Below are 16,336 nucleotides of genomic sequence, written 5' to 3'. Positions count from 1 at the left end.
ACATGGGTCTTTAGTGTGTTTCCATTGTGGAAACGCATCAAAAATGCATGTAATCCACATCTAAGTATGTCAATAAAGTTTTGTCAAAGCCAAATACTCGTATCAAAAACAAAGCAGCTATATTTAAAACATGACACACCAACAAGAGTCAAAAACGATATAAAAAATCATATTTAAAAAAACGCACATAAATACACAAAGAAAAAAATGCAAGTAACTTAATAGAGGCAGAAATGGTGCAGAAATTCAGTAGAGTCAAAAACTCACCAAAAGCCTATCGTTGGAACATAGCCTTACATAGGAAAAGATCAGAGAAATTTTTTTGTCACGTCCAAGAAAAACTAGTATTTCTCACACATGGAGAACAAAAGTTTCTCCACCTTCTCCTTTCCATGAAAATCGGACCGCACATAGATGTCATCCAAGTGCGGTCCGATTTTTTTTAACTGGCCCATCCGGACCCCTCGGCTCACAATCGGACATATCTTCGTGACTTTACGCGTACCGAGCTTGGTCCATGAAAAATCACAGACATACCTATGAATGGCCCCATAGATTATCCCAGCTATGATTGTAACCGGCGAAAACCACACAGATAGCACTCGTAGGCATAAAATGGACGTCTGAAAGAAGTCAAGGGCTGAGGCTTAACATGTCACGTTGTAAAGTGAATCTCAGAAAGGTTCAGAACAGCACCTCGGAAAATAAAAACAGATTAGTGAAAATCATTCCAAGAAGATTAATATGAAATCAAATACTTTTACCTTTCAAGGGTTTTGAAGGACTTGACGATGTCTTTTGAATGTCGCCAAAGAAAATATACCTGTAATTTATAAACATGTACAAATGTTTTTAGTTTTAGTAGACGGATCTTAAGATGAATCACTGTGAATAAAAATCACTGACATCTTTATTGGAACAATAAATCTTTAATTTGTGCTACAACATTTAATAGACAAAAGTAGTAAACCTGTCTCACCTGGTAACAGGGTTTTAATTGTAGTGGGTGTATCTAATCCAACAGTCATGAAATAAGGCAGTAACTACACATGTACGTGCGCATCGGTACTATGGTACTGTAGTAGAGACAGATGCATCCAGTATATGCCACTTTACATTAATATATTTGTAAGCCATGTGCAGATGCAGCTTTTTTTTTAGGCACTCAAAACAACTAATTTTTCAAGACGAAACAGCTCCTTCTTTGTGGAGTTTTTGAAGACAATTTTCAATTTTTGAAGGCAGTTTTTTTTTCCTGAAGATTTTTTGCAACTTTCTGATTGGACAGTGCCTAGTTTGGAGCGGATTCCAACAGGATCCGCCCCCAAGAAATGACATGTACTTTTTCTTTTTCCCCGCTATGTGTTTTTCAAAACCTGAAGTTCAAAAAAAAACATTTAAAAGTTTGAACATAAGACCAGAAAGGTGGTTTTTCCAGTAGAAATTAATTGGAAAAATTAGTCAAGCATTTTTTTATGAGATTTTTCAGGGATTTGAAATGTCCAATAACAAAAAATTTCTCAACCCTACGAAGTTTCTTGGTGCCCGAACCAAAGTCAGTCCAAAGCTTTATGCTATAATGCAATGGTGGGTTACCACAGTAGTCAGGAGCCTACTGAAGGTTGCCATCTTAGTTCTCCTATGAAGCCCAGCCACAGGCTGAGCTTCATAAGAGACTGTGATTTTCTCTGTTTACTGCAATATTACAATACTATAATTGTAAGTTTTACACTACTGCTATACTATAACTTCAAGTCCCTTAAGATATAAAGCAAAATAAAAAATATATATTAAAAAAGCATTTTTAAAACTAAGCCCTGTCCTGTTATGTCGATGAAAAAGTAAAAAAGTTATGGCTCTTGTAAGAAGGGGGAGTAAAAAAAATTAAAGTGAAAATTGAAAAATGTTTGCTTTTACTTTTATAGTTGTAGGGAAATTAATATTTTTTTTTATATGAAACAAAACAACCAATTACCCTGCTGTAAATAAAATGGAATAATACATATAAATAACATAGGGCACTTAGTAAACACTGTTCCTGATTTAAAAAAAGCACAAAAGCCATCTCACTGCATCAAGGTGTACCCAAATTAGGACGGTCCTATACTATCTCCGAGATTAAATCCTTACCACGTGTCAAAAATGACCTCAATGTGAAAAAGGGAAGAAAAAGATTGAGGCCCAACTATGGACGCCCAGCAATGGGAAGCTATAAACGTAATGCCCAGTTCAAAGAAAGGGAGTCCACGCCCTTGTTTGTACGGAATACAAAAACCTAAAGAAAAACTGGGAAGTTGGTATGCATGCAATGTATTCGAGCATGTTCACACTGGTCTTTAAACAGACAAAACCTTAGAAACAAAACAAAAGCGTTAACAGAGCTAAAAAAAAGACAGAACACATAAGTCAATTGTATCTGCTCTACTGATCATTATTGAAACTGGTATACGTACATTATTATTATGTGTAAAGTAACAAATATATATGTATAGTGACTAAGTCACTAGCAAGGTGCTAGAGGGGAGATATGTTTCGCTGAGGCTTCAGTGATTTAAAACCCAGATGTTTTTCCTTCAGTATATTAAGTGTTGCGAGGGGTTAACTAGCCAATTTGTTGAAGGACTGGGTTTTTGTGGACAACCATAGAGTGGGTGGGAAGTTGTCCACCTTAGCTCCACCCCAGGGTGTGATCTAAGGCTTAAATAGTCAGAGGCAGTCAGTGTTCAGTAGGGCTGAAGAGAGGAACTCCAAAGTTTTGTGTCCTGAGGAGGAAAACTGAACCTGAGGAAGCTAAGTGATCAGGAGCAGGCATATCAGTGCAATTTACAGACTGTATACCATATTTTGTTTTTCCTGTTTTGCCAGAAGGGCTTGGTTTATGCTGCCTGTATAATAAACCAACGGAAGACTTAAAAAGACAAAGTTCCCGTTTCTACTTTCGTGTACCACTGAGTGAGCTGATCTACGACAGGTGGTTTTTCGAATGTGGTCAACTTTCCAGGAACACCGGTAGCAGCTGTGGGCAAATGGCATTTCCTGGGTGAGGGCGTCCACAAGCCAGCACATGCAGCAACAGCATCAACAACAGTTTCAGAGATTTATAGAGAGAATGTTCCTGTTTCTACTTTCGTGTACTGCTGAGTGAGCTGATCTACCACAGGTGGTGTTCGAATGTGGTCAACGCTCCAAGGAACATGGGTAGCAGCTGTGGACAAATTGCATGTCCTGAGTGAGGGCGGCCACAAGCCAGCACATGACATCAGGCAAAATGGAGGACCTGACTAAACATCTATTACAAGTGCAGCAGCAACAGTATCAGCAGCAGTTTCAGAGATTTATAGAGACAGCGTTCCCGTTTCTACCCCCGTATACCACTGAGTGAGCTGATCTACCACTATATAAATATATATATATGTGTGTGTGTACTGTGGTAGTTCAACTCATGTAGCAGTATATTGAGGTAGAAAATACGAACACCGTCTCTTTAAATCTGACTAAAACAGGAAAACAATAATGAAAAACTAAAACACTGCAACACAGTCCATACTTATGCGGGTGGGTAACATCCCACTCTGGAGCAACACATTTTCAGTCTTTTTCCACAAGACACAAAACCACTGGAGAATCCTCTCTCCGGTCTTGCTGACCAAAGACTGCCTCTAGAGCCCAGTTATTTAAGTCAAGACCATGTGGCTCTTTCCATCATGTGACCACATGATTATGATACAAAGGTCCTGTCAGCTCTGCATATGGAGATATGGTGGACCTCCTCCCTCCCGCTCTATGAAGGTCCACATGAACCCAGCCCATTATGCAACTTTAACCTAACCCTCACAACACATAGCATGCTGGAGGAAAGCACTCTGGTTTCATATCACTGACACCATTAAACGCAGTGACACATGTCTTCCCTCTATTACATTACCAGTGACCTTGTCACAGTATAGATATATATATATATATATATATATATATATCTTCCAAAACTTCTAGAATATCATGAGACAGTGCCCTTTAGGTAACTCATATAAAAAAATCTTAAAGGAATCAAGGATAAAAGAAAGAGAGAAAAATAAATAAGAAAAGGCGGATAAAAGTAAAATATTTAAAAGGGGTTTTATAATAAAAAAAAAAGCTCTATGCAACATGATATCTGTATATCCATATCCTCCATGTTTATCTAAAGTACTTTACATTCTGCTAAAAGAATTACGGTTATCTTCATCATTATTTCATAAATCAATAGTACACATGAATATAAGTAGATTTGTAATACTGTATATCTTATCAGAGAAATCTGCTTCTTTTTCCTCCTGGACTGATCTTTCATTTTCAATGCATGAATAAAATCAGTAATATCTGTAGTCAGTGAAGCTACAATATCCCATTAATAAGATAGAAGATGACGGTTGGTGCTTATGAAGTTCTATGGATAGAGGAGGAGGGAGAAGCTAGATGTTCCTTAGAACGTTGAGCACCAACTGTCATCTCCTATTTCAATATTTACAGAAGGCAGGTTTTACCCATAAAATGAGAATTTTGAGAGTGAAAAGATTATACACTGCTCAAAAAAATAAAGGGAACACTTAAACAACAGAATATAACTCCAAGTAAATCAAACTTCTGTGACATCAAACTGTCCATTTAGGAAGCAACACTGATTGACAATCAATTTTGCATGCTGTTGTGCGAATGGAATAGACAACAGATGGAAATAATTGGCAATTATCAAGACACCCTCAATAAAGGAGTGGTTCTGCAGGTGGAAACCACAGACCACATCTCAGTACCAATGCTTTCTAGCTGATGTTTTGGTCACTTTTGAATGTTGGTTGTACTTTCACACTCGTGGTAGCATAAGACGGACTCTATAACCAACACAAGTCGCTCTGGTAGTGCAGCTCATCCAGGATGGCACATCAATGCGAGCTGTGGCAAGAAAGTTTGCTGTGTCTGTCAGTGAAGTGTTCAGAGGCTGGAGGCGCTACCAGGAGACAGGCCAGTACACCAGGAGACTTGGAGGGGGCCATATGACAACAACCCAGCAGGAGGACCGCTACCTCTGCCTTTGTGCAAGGAGGAACAGGAGAAGCACTGCCAGAGCCCTGCAAAATGGCTTCCAGCAGGCCACAAATGTGCATGTGTCTGCACAAACGGTTAGAAACCGACTCCATGAGGATGGTCTGAGTGCCCAACGTCCACAGATGGGGGTTGTGCTCATGGCCCAACACCGTGCAGGACGCTTGGCATTTGCCACAGAATGCCAGGATTGGCACATTTGCCACTGGCGCCCTGTATTCTTCACAGATGAAAGCAGGTTCACAATGAGCACATGTGACAGGCGTGACAGAGTCTGGAGACGCCGTGGAGAGTGATCTGCTGCCTGTAACATCCTTCAGCATGACTGGATTGGCAGTGGGTCAGTAATGGTGTAGGGTGGCATTTCTTTGGAGGGCCGCACAGCCCTCCATGTGCTCGCCAGAGGTAGCCTGACTGCCATTAGGTACTGAGATGAGAGCCTCAGACCCCTTGTGAGACCATATGCTGGTGCAGTTGGCCCTGGGTTCCTCCTAATGCAGGACAATGCCAGACCTCATGTCTCGCACCATCCACAAACGTCACCTTGCACCACAGACTGTCCAGGAGTTGGTGGATGCTTTAGTCCAGGTCTGGGAGGAGATCCCTCAGGAGACCATCCGCCGCCTCATCAGGAGCAGGCCCAGGCATTGTACAGTAGGGAGGTCATACAGGCACGTGGAGGCCACACACAATGCTGAGCATCTTTTCCTTGTCATGAGGCATTTCCACTGAGGTTGGATCAGCCTGTAATTTGATTTTCCACTTTGATTTTGAGTATCATTGCAAATCCAGACCTCCATGGGGTATTTGCAGCGCCCCAGAGTCCTGGTCGTTGCAGTAATGTTGTTCTTCCACCAGGGGGAGTGATATTACGTCTGATGGCAATAAAGGAGTTCACCTTACCAGGTATCACAAACCATACAACACACTTCACACTCCAGTCCACCAGGGGGAGCCTTGCTCCTATCTACTCACATTAGGGTAAAACTGGTGGGTTGGATAGAAAGTTAGACAGAAGCTGACTGGAGGGAGAAGGAGTCAGACGCTTACTGGGCTTCACCCAGGCAGTACCCTGTCAGGCAGACAGAGGGGAAGGAGGAACACCAGAGAGCTGCAGACAGAGAGGTCCCTGACAGGGGTGGGATCATGTCAGAGGCCTAGACAGAACACTATGGAGCTGCGCCTGCCCCACGTGCGGCAGCATCCTAAGGAAGGACACGAAGAGAATTGTATTGTAGAGAGTGAGAAACGAAGTCATAGCACAATGAGAGGAAAACCAGGAGTTCTGCCCTGTAAAAGGCTGCCTCTTTCTGAAGCACAGAACCGGTAGCCAGAACACCGAGGGAGTAATAGTCTCTACGCTTTACTTCAGAGACTGGCAGGACAGTTAATTTCACGTTGGCTGCCCGACCATATACCCAGGAGGCACGGTGGCAACTTGTGGGGGCCGAGGCGTCTCTAGGGTCTCTATAAAAAGCCTCAGGCCACCAGTCATATGGGTTTGTCCTATCCATACCATCTGGGGGACAGAGAGGATGACATAACATCTAGAACATCTACAACAGTTGTGAGGACCTTACCGAGTTGCTCAGCAGGGAGGTACTACAACACACAGGCGCTAGAGGAAGGCTACTGAATTCCACCTGGATAAGGGGACTCTGGATTTGCCTTCAGACCGGCTGGACTCTGCCTACCCTGTGATCTGGTACCCTGGACTGTGGATGCTGAAGCCTTCAGTAAAGGTAAAGAGACTGCAACCTTGTGTCCTTGTTATTCACTGCGCCTTACACCATCACCATCTACACTTCTGGGAATCCCTGGGGATACACTTCACCTGTGGGAAGGTATACCATCTAGCTGCCATAACATCACCCCAGGGGACCCCAAAGCAGCGTCGGTCACCCTGACCGAATACCACAGGTGGCGTCACGAACACTACTATTATCCTATAAACTCTTGTCCTGTCATTACTGGAGGCCCCTCAAAGGGCCACGGGCCGGGTCGGGCCACCGTGGCATCCCCCGAACCGAAGGACCCGGTACCGAGTACCCCATTGCCATGACGTGGGGGTGACATATCTTGGCGTCACAACAGGATCTACTTAAGCCTGAAAATCGGGTCATGTGTGCCTAAGAACTGTGCCAGAATTGTACTTGGACTGTGATTTACTGAAAGGACGGTGTATTGCCATTTGCCACCAAAATTCCCTCCAAAACTGCCACCATTACAGTGTCACGAGGAGCGCAGGAGAAGAAGAAGGGCGTGGAGTTGTGGGCGTGAACGAACTGAGAAGCGCGAAAAACAATGGCCACCCAGTCTAAATATCTCTGTACCTTGAGGACGTGTCCGTCAGCACCCGAGATCCGCCTACTGATCCTCAATGGCAGGCAGAGACAAGGAAAATGAAACCACCCCAGAAGAAGAGAGCGAGAAAAGGACGAGGAAGGAGCCAGCCACGTGGAGGATGCCATGGCCAGCTGCCCGGGACCAGAGCGTGGGGTCGGAGCAGAGGACTCCCCAGCCACCTGGAGAGACATCGCGGCCAGGCATCACCTGTTGGCCCTGACTTCCTGCAGGCCGGCGTGGAAGAGCTCAGCGACCAACTCCTGCGGATGCAGCTGAGCACTGAGGCCGGGTGGAAGAAGACCATCATCGGGAGCCTCACCAGACGCCTGTCGGCAGCCTCATCTGGTCCGGAGCAAGAACGAAGTTCCAGCACTCCGAACCCAGAAAGCAAGGCCCTGCCGGAAACCGAGATGCTGCAAACAGAGATGACAATGCCGCAGCGCAAGGACCTGCAACCAGCATTCCAGACCCCAGCGGAGACGGAGCAGACCGGCACCAGAGGGACCGCGTCTGAAGCAGGTATGAGGAACAACCCTGCCCCAGTGACCAACCCCGCTCCCGCAACTGCTCCTGCCGCAGCTGCTAACTCCGTTCCAGTGACTGATCTTGCAGCAGCCACTACCTTTGCTGCAGCAAATGCCCATACCCAAGCTACTCAGACTTCCGTTGGGGCCCTGGATTCTGCCCTTCCCAGGCCGAGAAGGGTTGTGTGCCAGGTAAAGCCCCTGCAGTTATTTAAGTAACCTCGAAAACCTGAAAAGTTGTAAATAGTTAACTGTTCTTCATCTGCTGCTTTACAAAGTACTGAAGCCGTCAAGGGTTACTCTCTTAAAAGGATCCCCTTTTTAAAGGGATCCTATGTTTTTGCACAAGTTCATCATTGCTTTTAAAGAACATTTGAATCATGGACGGTGAATGGTTCACAAACTGTCCTTGTAAATAGTTTGCACCTTCTTAAAGGTGCTTCCAACTGGTTTTACAAAGGAGGCTTTTACAGAGACTGCCTCTTAACAGAAACTGCTGTTAATTATGCTGTAAAAATAACTTTGCCTTTCAGACCTGAAGAAAAAGCCGTTGGTGTAGCAGAATTCTGGGTCAGGATTACACGTCTTGTAGCCCACCCAAGACCAACGTTCGGGGGTTCGTCACGGGTCCCTCATATCACATCATGTTGCCTTTAAACAAACTTGAATATTGATGATGTGATTGATGTGTTTGCACTACCTCAGAAAAGACTTGGGTTTCCTCTTAAAGGGAATGTTGAAGTATTGCACTGTACCAAAAAGTTAATATATTATAGAGTAATATAGAAAATAGAAATAGTAACAATGTTTATATAGTGATAGCATGTAGCCAAGAATAAAAAGTTAAATGATGTACTTTAAATAAAATTGAGGTTTTAGGAAGAAAGGTGCAGGAGACCCGTGGGGGTAGACAGATAGTCCTGCATACGTGAAAGTGAAGGAGAAATAAAGAAAATGTTGATTTGCACTTTGAAGTTTTATAGTATACCCTTAGAGGGTCCTTGCACTTAGTAGATAGTGTACCTGTATGGGTAATTGTGTTTCATAGCTAGTAATAACTGTTTTCTATTTGCCTTAAAAAGTCGTACGCACTATGTAAATATGTTCTTGTTTTGCAACGTTCAAGTGTCCTCACCTCCCATAACGGGAAGCACTGTTATATTAATTTGTTTCATAGCATTTAAAAAATTTTGTATGTCTTTTTTCTAATGTATTGTTGTTTTCTTTTCCCAGCCCGCGAGTGCTGGATTTAACGGGGGGGGGGGGGGGGTGCAGTGTAGAGACCGCAGATAAAGAAGGATGCAGGGACAAAGAGGAGTCAGAAAGCAAATAACGTTTTTTTAACTTTCCTTTAACTTCCAACCCAACAAAGAATAACAACAGTTTTCCACACAGGGAACTTAGGTACACGATCACAATTTCACAGTAAATCCTATCTACTATATAGGCGCCCTGAACTAAACCCGCGAAACACGACAGCGCCTCACTAGTGACCCACTAACAAGAACAAGTCAACCAAGTTCACTTATCAGCGTTGTTTCAACGATGCAGTCCTGATGGTGAAGCTCCGTCAGCGGCGTAGTCCTGATGGTGAAGCTCCGTCAGCGACGTAGTCCTGATGGCGGGGGAAGGAGGTGTCCTCCGTTGACGGGCCCAGGTGTAGATTCGAGTCCAGAATGTCTTTTGCGGTGCTGCGTTACCTCCCACAGGCGGACGTTGATCCGGGGTAACAGTTTCCACATCCAGAGAGGGGTCTTTTTGAGTAGAATTAGCAGAATAATCGGTATCAGTCACAGCTAAGAAAAACCCAGGAGGACCCGGAGTACTCTGTGGCAAGATGCTCCCGGGGAGCACGGTAATATTGTCCCTGAGCTGATCAGCGCTACCCCTCTGCCTGGGGGGTCGCTGACGACGAGTGCGCCTCTTTTTGGGGGCTCTGGTAATTGCCCGCAGTGTCTGTTGCACGTTCTCCCCCTGCTTCCAGCAAGTCTCACTGCGGCCTGCACACACACAACAACTGCGCTGCAGTTTCCTCTCCTCAGAGATTTCCCGCGCTTCTCTGTCCCTGCTTTCGCGCGTTTTGCTTTTTATCCTCTCCTCTCCCTGCGTCACTCTGCCTCCTGTCACATGAGCCTGGCTTCCCATGCGCCCCTCAAATCCGTCCCCCGGAACCCCGACTCCCGGCAACAATGGTTCCACCCGTCTGCACAGCTCACCAGGTCCCTGTCCCCTACATTCCCCCACCCTGTATGCTCGCCAGTCCCCGGGCGAGGCCTTCGCACTGACAGGTCGCCCATCTGACGGATTGTTCCACACTTGGGTCTGTCTAGTGTGTAAGTCAGGACTGTAGCGAGTTGGGGGTCTACCGGCAGTAGAACGTTCAGAATGTCGTGGCTCGGGTCCTTGTGTAGGGGGTGTTGGGGGAATGTCGTCAGCGGAAGGGTGACTGGTCAGGGGTAGTGTAGTAGTCGAGATAGGGGGAGTATTTTGACGCCGTTCTTCTTCTTCATCATCTTCTTCATCCCACCAATGGTTGTTGGGGGACTCAGTCGTAGGTGGCTCTTCCCTGATTGCGGATTCCGGGGTGTCCGAGTCAACAGAGCGACACAACCGGAGCATGTTGCGATGAAGAATGCGAGTACCTGTACTTCCGGGGGCCTCAGACTGCACTTCATATACAGGTCCATGCGGGTCTATACGGCGAAGCACCCGATAGGGTGTTTTTTTCCCAACGATGGTCTAACTTGTTTTGCGGTCTTTGCTCTCGAACGAGTACTCGATCACCTGGCCGGAACTCTGGGGGTTTTGCTGTAGGGGTGCTCCGATGCTCCACTTCCCGAATTCGAGTGTGTACCAGTCGGTGTAAGGTCTGCAGCCGATGCCGATGATCACGCACCCACGAAGCCATCCCTGTTCGGGGGCCTTCTTCCTCCGAAGACAGTTCCAGATCTGTCATGCCTTTTCCTGGGCGCCCAAAGACCACTTCATACGGGGTGCGTCCTGTGACTTGATGAACTCTATTGTTGTAGACCCACACTAGGTCAGACACATACTCCGGCCAGCGAGCCTTCTGATCTTGTTCTAGCGCACGCAGCATTTGAAGCAAAGTCCGGTTAAACCGCTCACAAGCCCCATTTCCCTGGGGGTGATACGGTGTGGTGCGTGACTTATCAATGCCGTAGAGGCGATGCAGCTCTTCCATGACTTTGCCCAAGAAACAGGCGCCTTGATCTGAATGTATTCGCCTCGGACAGCCGTAAACTTGAATAAAGTTCTTACAGATAGCGCTCGCCGCCGACTCAGCTGTCTGATCACGGGTAGGGGTGACTACCGCGAATTTTGAAAAATGATCTACCATAACGAGGCAGTGTTCGTAGCCTTGATGCGCTGCTCCAATGGTAATGTAGTCTATCATTAATACTTCAAAAGGGGCAGACGTCGTGATGCTCTGCACAGGCGCCCTTTCCTCCGGTGACTTGGTCAGCTCACATTGTCGACATTGTCTACAGGCAGATTGTACTTCCGCAAGCAGCCGAGGATGATAGAACCGAGTTTGCAGCCACTTAAACGTCCTCTTCACTCCGAAGTGTGCCCCGGACTCATGAGCTTCTTTAGCAACTGCGGCCACCACGGGCCCTGGTAAGACCATCTGCCAGGTCGGCTCGGAATCTGCCTGAGCCATGGTTAAGTGGCATAAGAGCCCGTCCTGAAGAGTTAGGCGCTCCCACTGCCGCAGAAGAAGGTTCAGGTCTGACGGGAGAGTTTGTCCAGGGGTTCTCACGGGTAATAGACCATTCGTTATCCACTGTCGCAATGGAGCTAGTTCCTGGTCTTCCTGTTGCAGCCGTATCCATTCATCCCGACTCTGAACCAACAGTCCTGTAGCCGTTCCGTTCCCGGTCTGTTCCCGGCTCACAGCCGTCCGAGCAGCGCCCCCGATGGCGTAGGGGATTTCTTCTCCCTCCAGCTCCTCATCTCGGTTAGTTCTTGGGGGGTTCTTCCGCAGACAAGATAACGCGTCAGCATGAACATTCTCCGCTCCTCGCTTGTAGAGGATACGGTATCTGTACTTGGCCATCCGGGCTACCCAGCGCTGTTCCAGGGCACCCAATTTCGCATTTTCCAGATGTGCCAATGGGTTGTTATCCGTGCGTATCAGCACCTCGGAACCGGCCAGGTACTCAGCGAACCGCTCCGTCATAGCCCACACCACGGCCAGCAGCTCCACCTTGAAAGAACTATAATTGTCCGGGTTCAACTCAGAGTCATGAAGAGACCGACTCGCATAGGCGATCACTCTCTCCCGCCCATCCTGAACCTGAGACAACACAGCCCCCAATCCCTGGGAGCTGCCGTCGGTGTGTAGGATGAACGGTTGCGAAAAGTCCGCATAAGCCAACACCGGCGGCTCCATGAGAGCTGTCTTCAAGTCCCGGAACGCTGCTTCTTGTGGCTCCTGCCATTGTATCTTCTTTCCCCGTTCCTTGGGGGAGCTTCCTTTCAGCAGGACTTGTAGATTGTGAGAACGGCGAGCAAAGTTCTTCACGAAGCGCCGGTAGTACCCAGCGAGGCCCAAGAACGCCCGTACATCCTTGGCGGTCTCCGGTGTGGGCCACTCCTGGATTGCGGCAATCTTCTCCTGCGATGGCCGGACTCCTTCGGCGGACACCACATGCCCCAGGTACTCGATCTGTTCCCGGAACAAGTGACACTTCTGGGGCTTCACCTTAAGCCCGTATTTCAGCAACCGGTCTAGTACCTGCTCCAGTCGGCACAGATGTTCCTCGAATGTTGGAGCATAGATGATGATGTCATCCAGATAAATGAGAGTGGCCTCGAAGTTCAAATCCCCCAGACACCGCTCCATTAATCGTTGGAAGGTGCCTGGAGCGTTGGCCAGCCCAAACGGCATTCGATTGAACTCGAATAGTCCCATGGGAAGGATAAACGCTGTCTTAGGACGATCTGCTTCTGTCATCGGGACCTGCCAGTATCCGCTGGCTAGGTCTAAGGTGGAAAAATATTTGGCCCGACCCAGCACGGAGAGAGACTCCTCGATACGGGGAAGTGGATAAGAGTCTCGGACGGTGCATGCATTTAGCTTACGATAGTCCACACAGAACCGGAGCATGCCGTCCTTTTTCCGCACCAGCACGATCGGGGCAGCCCACGGGCTCTGACTCTCGCGGATCACTCCCTTTTGTAGCATCTGGCCTAACAACGTCTTTACTTCCTGGTACATCTGCGGGGGAATCTGTCTGTACCGCTCCCTGATGGGCACTGTATCTCCGGTCGGAATTCCATGTTCGATGGCCGTGGTACAGCCAAAATCATCTTCATGTTGTGCGAACACTTTAGCATAATGTCCAAGGAGTCGCTGCACTTGTGAGATCTGTGATGGATCCAGGCCCGACAATTCCGTCCGCATGTGCTCCAGAATAGTTTGACCCTTTCGAAACGCTATTGGCTCAGGATCCTGCGTAGACCAGACACTGACCATCCAGGGATCAGGGGAATCCACCGTTAACTGCAAAGTATCTGGAGGGGGCATCACTTCTAAAGGTCGTAACACTTTGGCCATCTCACTTCGGACCCGTAGCACGACATCGTGTTCGTCCACATTCACACATCGCACTGGTACGGCCCCATTTTTAACAGTAGCCAGGGATCGGGCCACCAGCAGTCCTGTGGGCAAAGGGGATGTAAAGGTGGGCTCAACCTGTACTTGTACTCCTTCTAGAGGGATGCGAGCTCGTATGGGCAGGGATATAACAGTCTGTCCTGGGGGGAACGTCACCTTTGCTGTCGGGGAAGTAATTACTCTCCCTAGTATGTCTCCCTCCTGACAGGTCTCTTGTACTCGGACTTCCCTCACTAACTGTCTGAACACGGAGCCCTGAGGTGTACTGGTCCCCCACTGATTGAGTGTCTCTTGCGTAGTCTCCCCTAACAGAAAACTGCCAAAATCTTTCAATACGTTCATCCCCAAGGTCACAGTATGTTGTGGGCCGGGATCTCCCCGTGTTAACACAACCCCCCGGCGGCCCAGGTCCTTCCCACATAAAGATATTTGCATCCAGGTGACCCCTTCCACTGGGATGGGCAGCTGATTGGCGGCCTGTAACCGAATTACGGGACCCCATTGGGGTCTGACTGTCAAAGGAAAGTGTTTTCTAAAATAAGCCTCGGGCATAGTCGTGACTTGGGACCCGGTGTCCACCAGACAATGGACAGCCCGCCCTTCAAACTCTGCCCAAACCAGGGGGCAGCTGGCAACCAAATTTCCGGGACTTTCACCACCCATCCGCGGGGACTCTGGCTCCGAGCGTCGTCCCCTTAGCTCGGAGCCCTCTAGTTTAACGCCTGACGGGACGAGGCCCTCCCTCTCCGGGGGCACTCCCGTGTGAAATGTCCTGCCTCCCCGCAACCATAGCAAGCACCGGGGACCGGATAATATCCTGGACGAGCGCCACGAGCTGGACTCCCAGACCCTTGCCCCCGGGGTAGCTCCCTTGGGCTTCGCGCATTCTTTTTAACTTCAGCCAGTTCGTCCCTGATTTGTTTGAGCTCCTGCCGCATCTCCTGAACCCACGACGGCTCACCCCCTCCTGGTGCAGCGGTCTGGATAACCCGAGTCTCTCCTGTCAGGACCGTCACCCCCCTCTCTTGCTCCCGGGTGCGGGCCTCATTGCCTATGTCGGAGAAAGTCAGGCGCGGATCGACCCGCACTCGTTCACGTAGAGCCTGTTTGGTCAACTCATCTCGCAGTCCCGTCACCAGTTGGTCGCGCAGGGTCACGTCAACATGTCCCATCCCCATACCATCTTTCCGCACGATTGCAATGTTTAACTCTTGCAGAGCATTCATGTACTGAGTGACAGTCTCGCCTTCTTTTTGTCGCCGTCCAAACAACCGGGCCCGCAGCTCTCCCACGTCGGTGGGATCCCCGTGCGTCCCCTCTAACACATTTAACACCCTGGTAAAAGTATTCCGCTCTGTGGGGGGTCTCAACATCACTGAATCTCGGGCCTCTCCGTCTAAGGCCATAATGGCCACCTCTGCTTCCAGGGCCGGGGTCATAGGATGCATCCTCAGCAGCCCCCGCATCCTTTCAGTCCAACTCCACAACAACATGTTGCTCCCATTAAACTTGGGCAGGTTATTCAACATGGCCCCCAATGAGAGAGACGCTCTTGGGCCAGCCCCATCCTCCGTATCTTCTGGCTCCCTCTTTGGATCCTGCATCCTGCCGACTACGCCAAATGTAGAGACCGCAGATAAAGAAGGATGCAGGGACAAAGAGGAGTCAGAAAGCAAATAACGTTTTTTTAACTTTCCTTTAACTTCCAACCCAACAAAGAATAACAACAGTTTTCCACACAGGGAACTTAGGTACACGATCACAATTTCACAGTAAATCCTATCTACTATATAGGCGCCCTGAACTAAACCCGCGAAACACGACAGCGCCTCACTAGTGACCCACTAACAAGAACAAGTCAACCAAGTTCACTTATCAGCGTTGTTTCAACGATGCAGTCCTGATGGTGAAGCTCCGTCAGCGGCGTAGTCCTGATGGTGAAGCTCCGTCAGCGACGTAGTCCTGATGGCGGGGGAAGGAGGTGTCCTCCGTTGACGGGCCCAGGTGTAGATTCGAGTCCAGAATGTCTTTTGCGGTGCTGCGTTACCTCCCACAGGCGGACGTTGATCCGGGGTAACAGTTTCCACGTCCAGAGAGGGGTCTTTTTGAGTAGAATTAGCAGAATAATCGGTATCAGTCACAGCTAAGAAAAACCCAGGAGGACCCGGAGTACTCTGTGGCAAGATGCTCCCGGGGAGCACGGTAATATTGTCCCTGAGCTGATCAGCGCTACCCCTCTGCCTGGGGGGTCGCTGACGACGAGTGCGCCTCTTTTTGGGGGCTCTGGTAATTGCCCGCAGTGTCTGTTGCACGTTCTCCCCCTGCTTCCAGCAAGTCTCACTGCGGCCTGCACACACACAACAACTGCGCTGCAGTTTCCTCTCCTCAGAGATTTCCCGCGCTTCTCTGTCCCTGCTTTCGCGCGTTTTGCTTTTTATCCTCTCCTCTCCCTGCGTCACTCTGCCTCCTGTCACATGAGCCTGGCTTCCCATGCGCCCCTCAAATCCGTCCCCCGGAACCCCGACTCCCGGCAACAATGGTTCCACCCGTCTGCACAGCTCACCAGGTCCCTGTCCCCTACAGCAGCACCCCAGAGTCCTCGTCGTTGCACTGGTCGTTGCAGTAATGTTGTTCTTCCACCAGGGGGAGTGATATTACGTCTGATGACAATAAAGGAGTTCACCTTACCAGGTATCACAAACCATACAACAGTCTTCACACTCCAGTTCACCAGGGGGAGCCTTGC

General features: G+C 48.5%; 1 protein-coding gene across 1 annotated transcript in view; it reads right to left on the bottom strand.

The window, feature by feature from the left end:
- LOC143793295 (proton channel OTOP1-like) overlaps window positions 1-16,336 on the bottom strand; it is a 136,741-nt gene that overhangs the window by 20,990 nt on the left and 99,415 nt on the right. Inside the window, exon 5 of the mRNA XM_077280145.1 lies at window positions 765-823. Coding sequence (XP_077136260.1) covers window positions 765-823 — 59 coding nt within the window. The remainder of the gene's footprint in view (window positions 1-764; window positions 824-16,336) is intronic.

The sequence above is a fragment of the Ranitomeya variabilis genome, chromosome 1 (assembly GCF_051348905.1).
Source record: "Ranitomeya variabilis isolate aRanVar5 chromosome 1, aRanVar5.hap1, whole genome shotgun sequence".
Classification (NCBI taxonomy): Eukaryota; Metazoa; Chordata; class Amphibia; order Anura; family Dendrobatidae; genus Ranitomeya; species Ranitomeya variabilis.
This window is presented reverse-complemented; position numbering and strand designations above follow the sequence as displayed.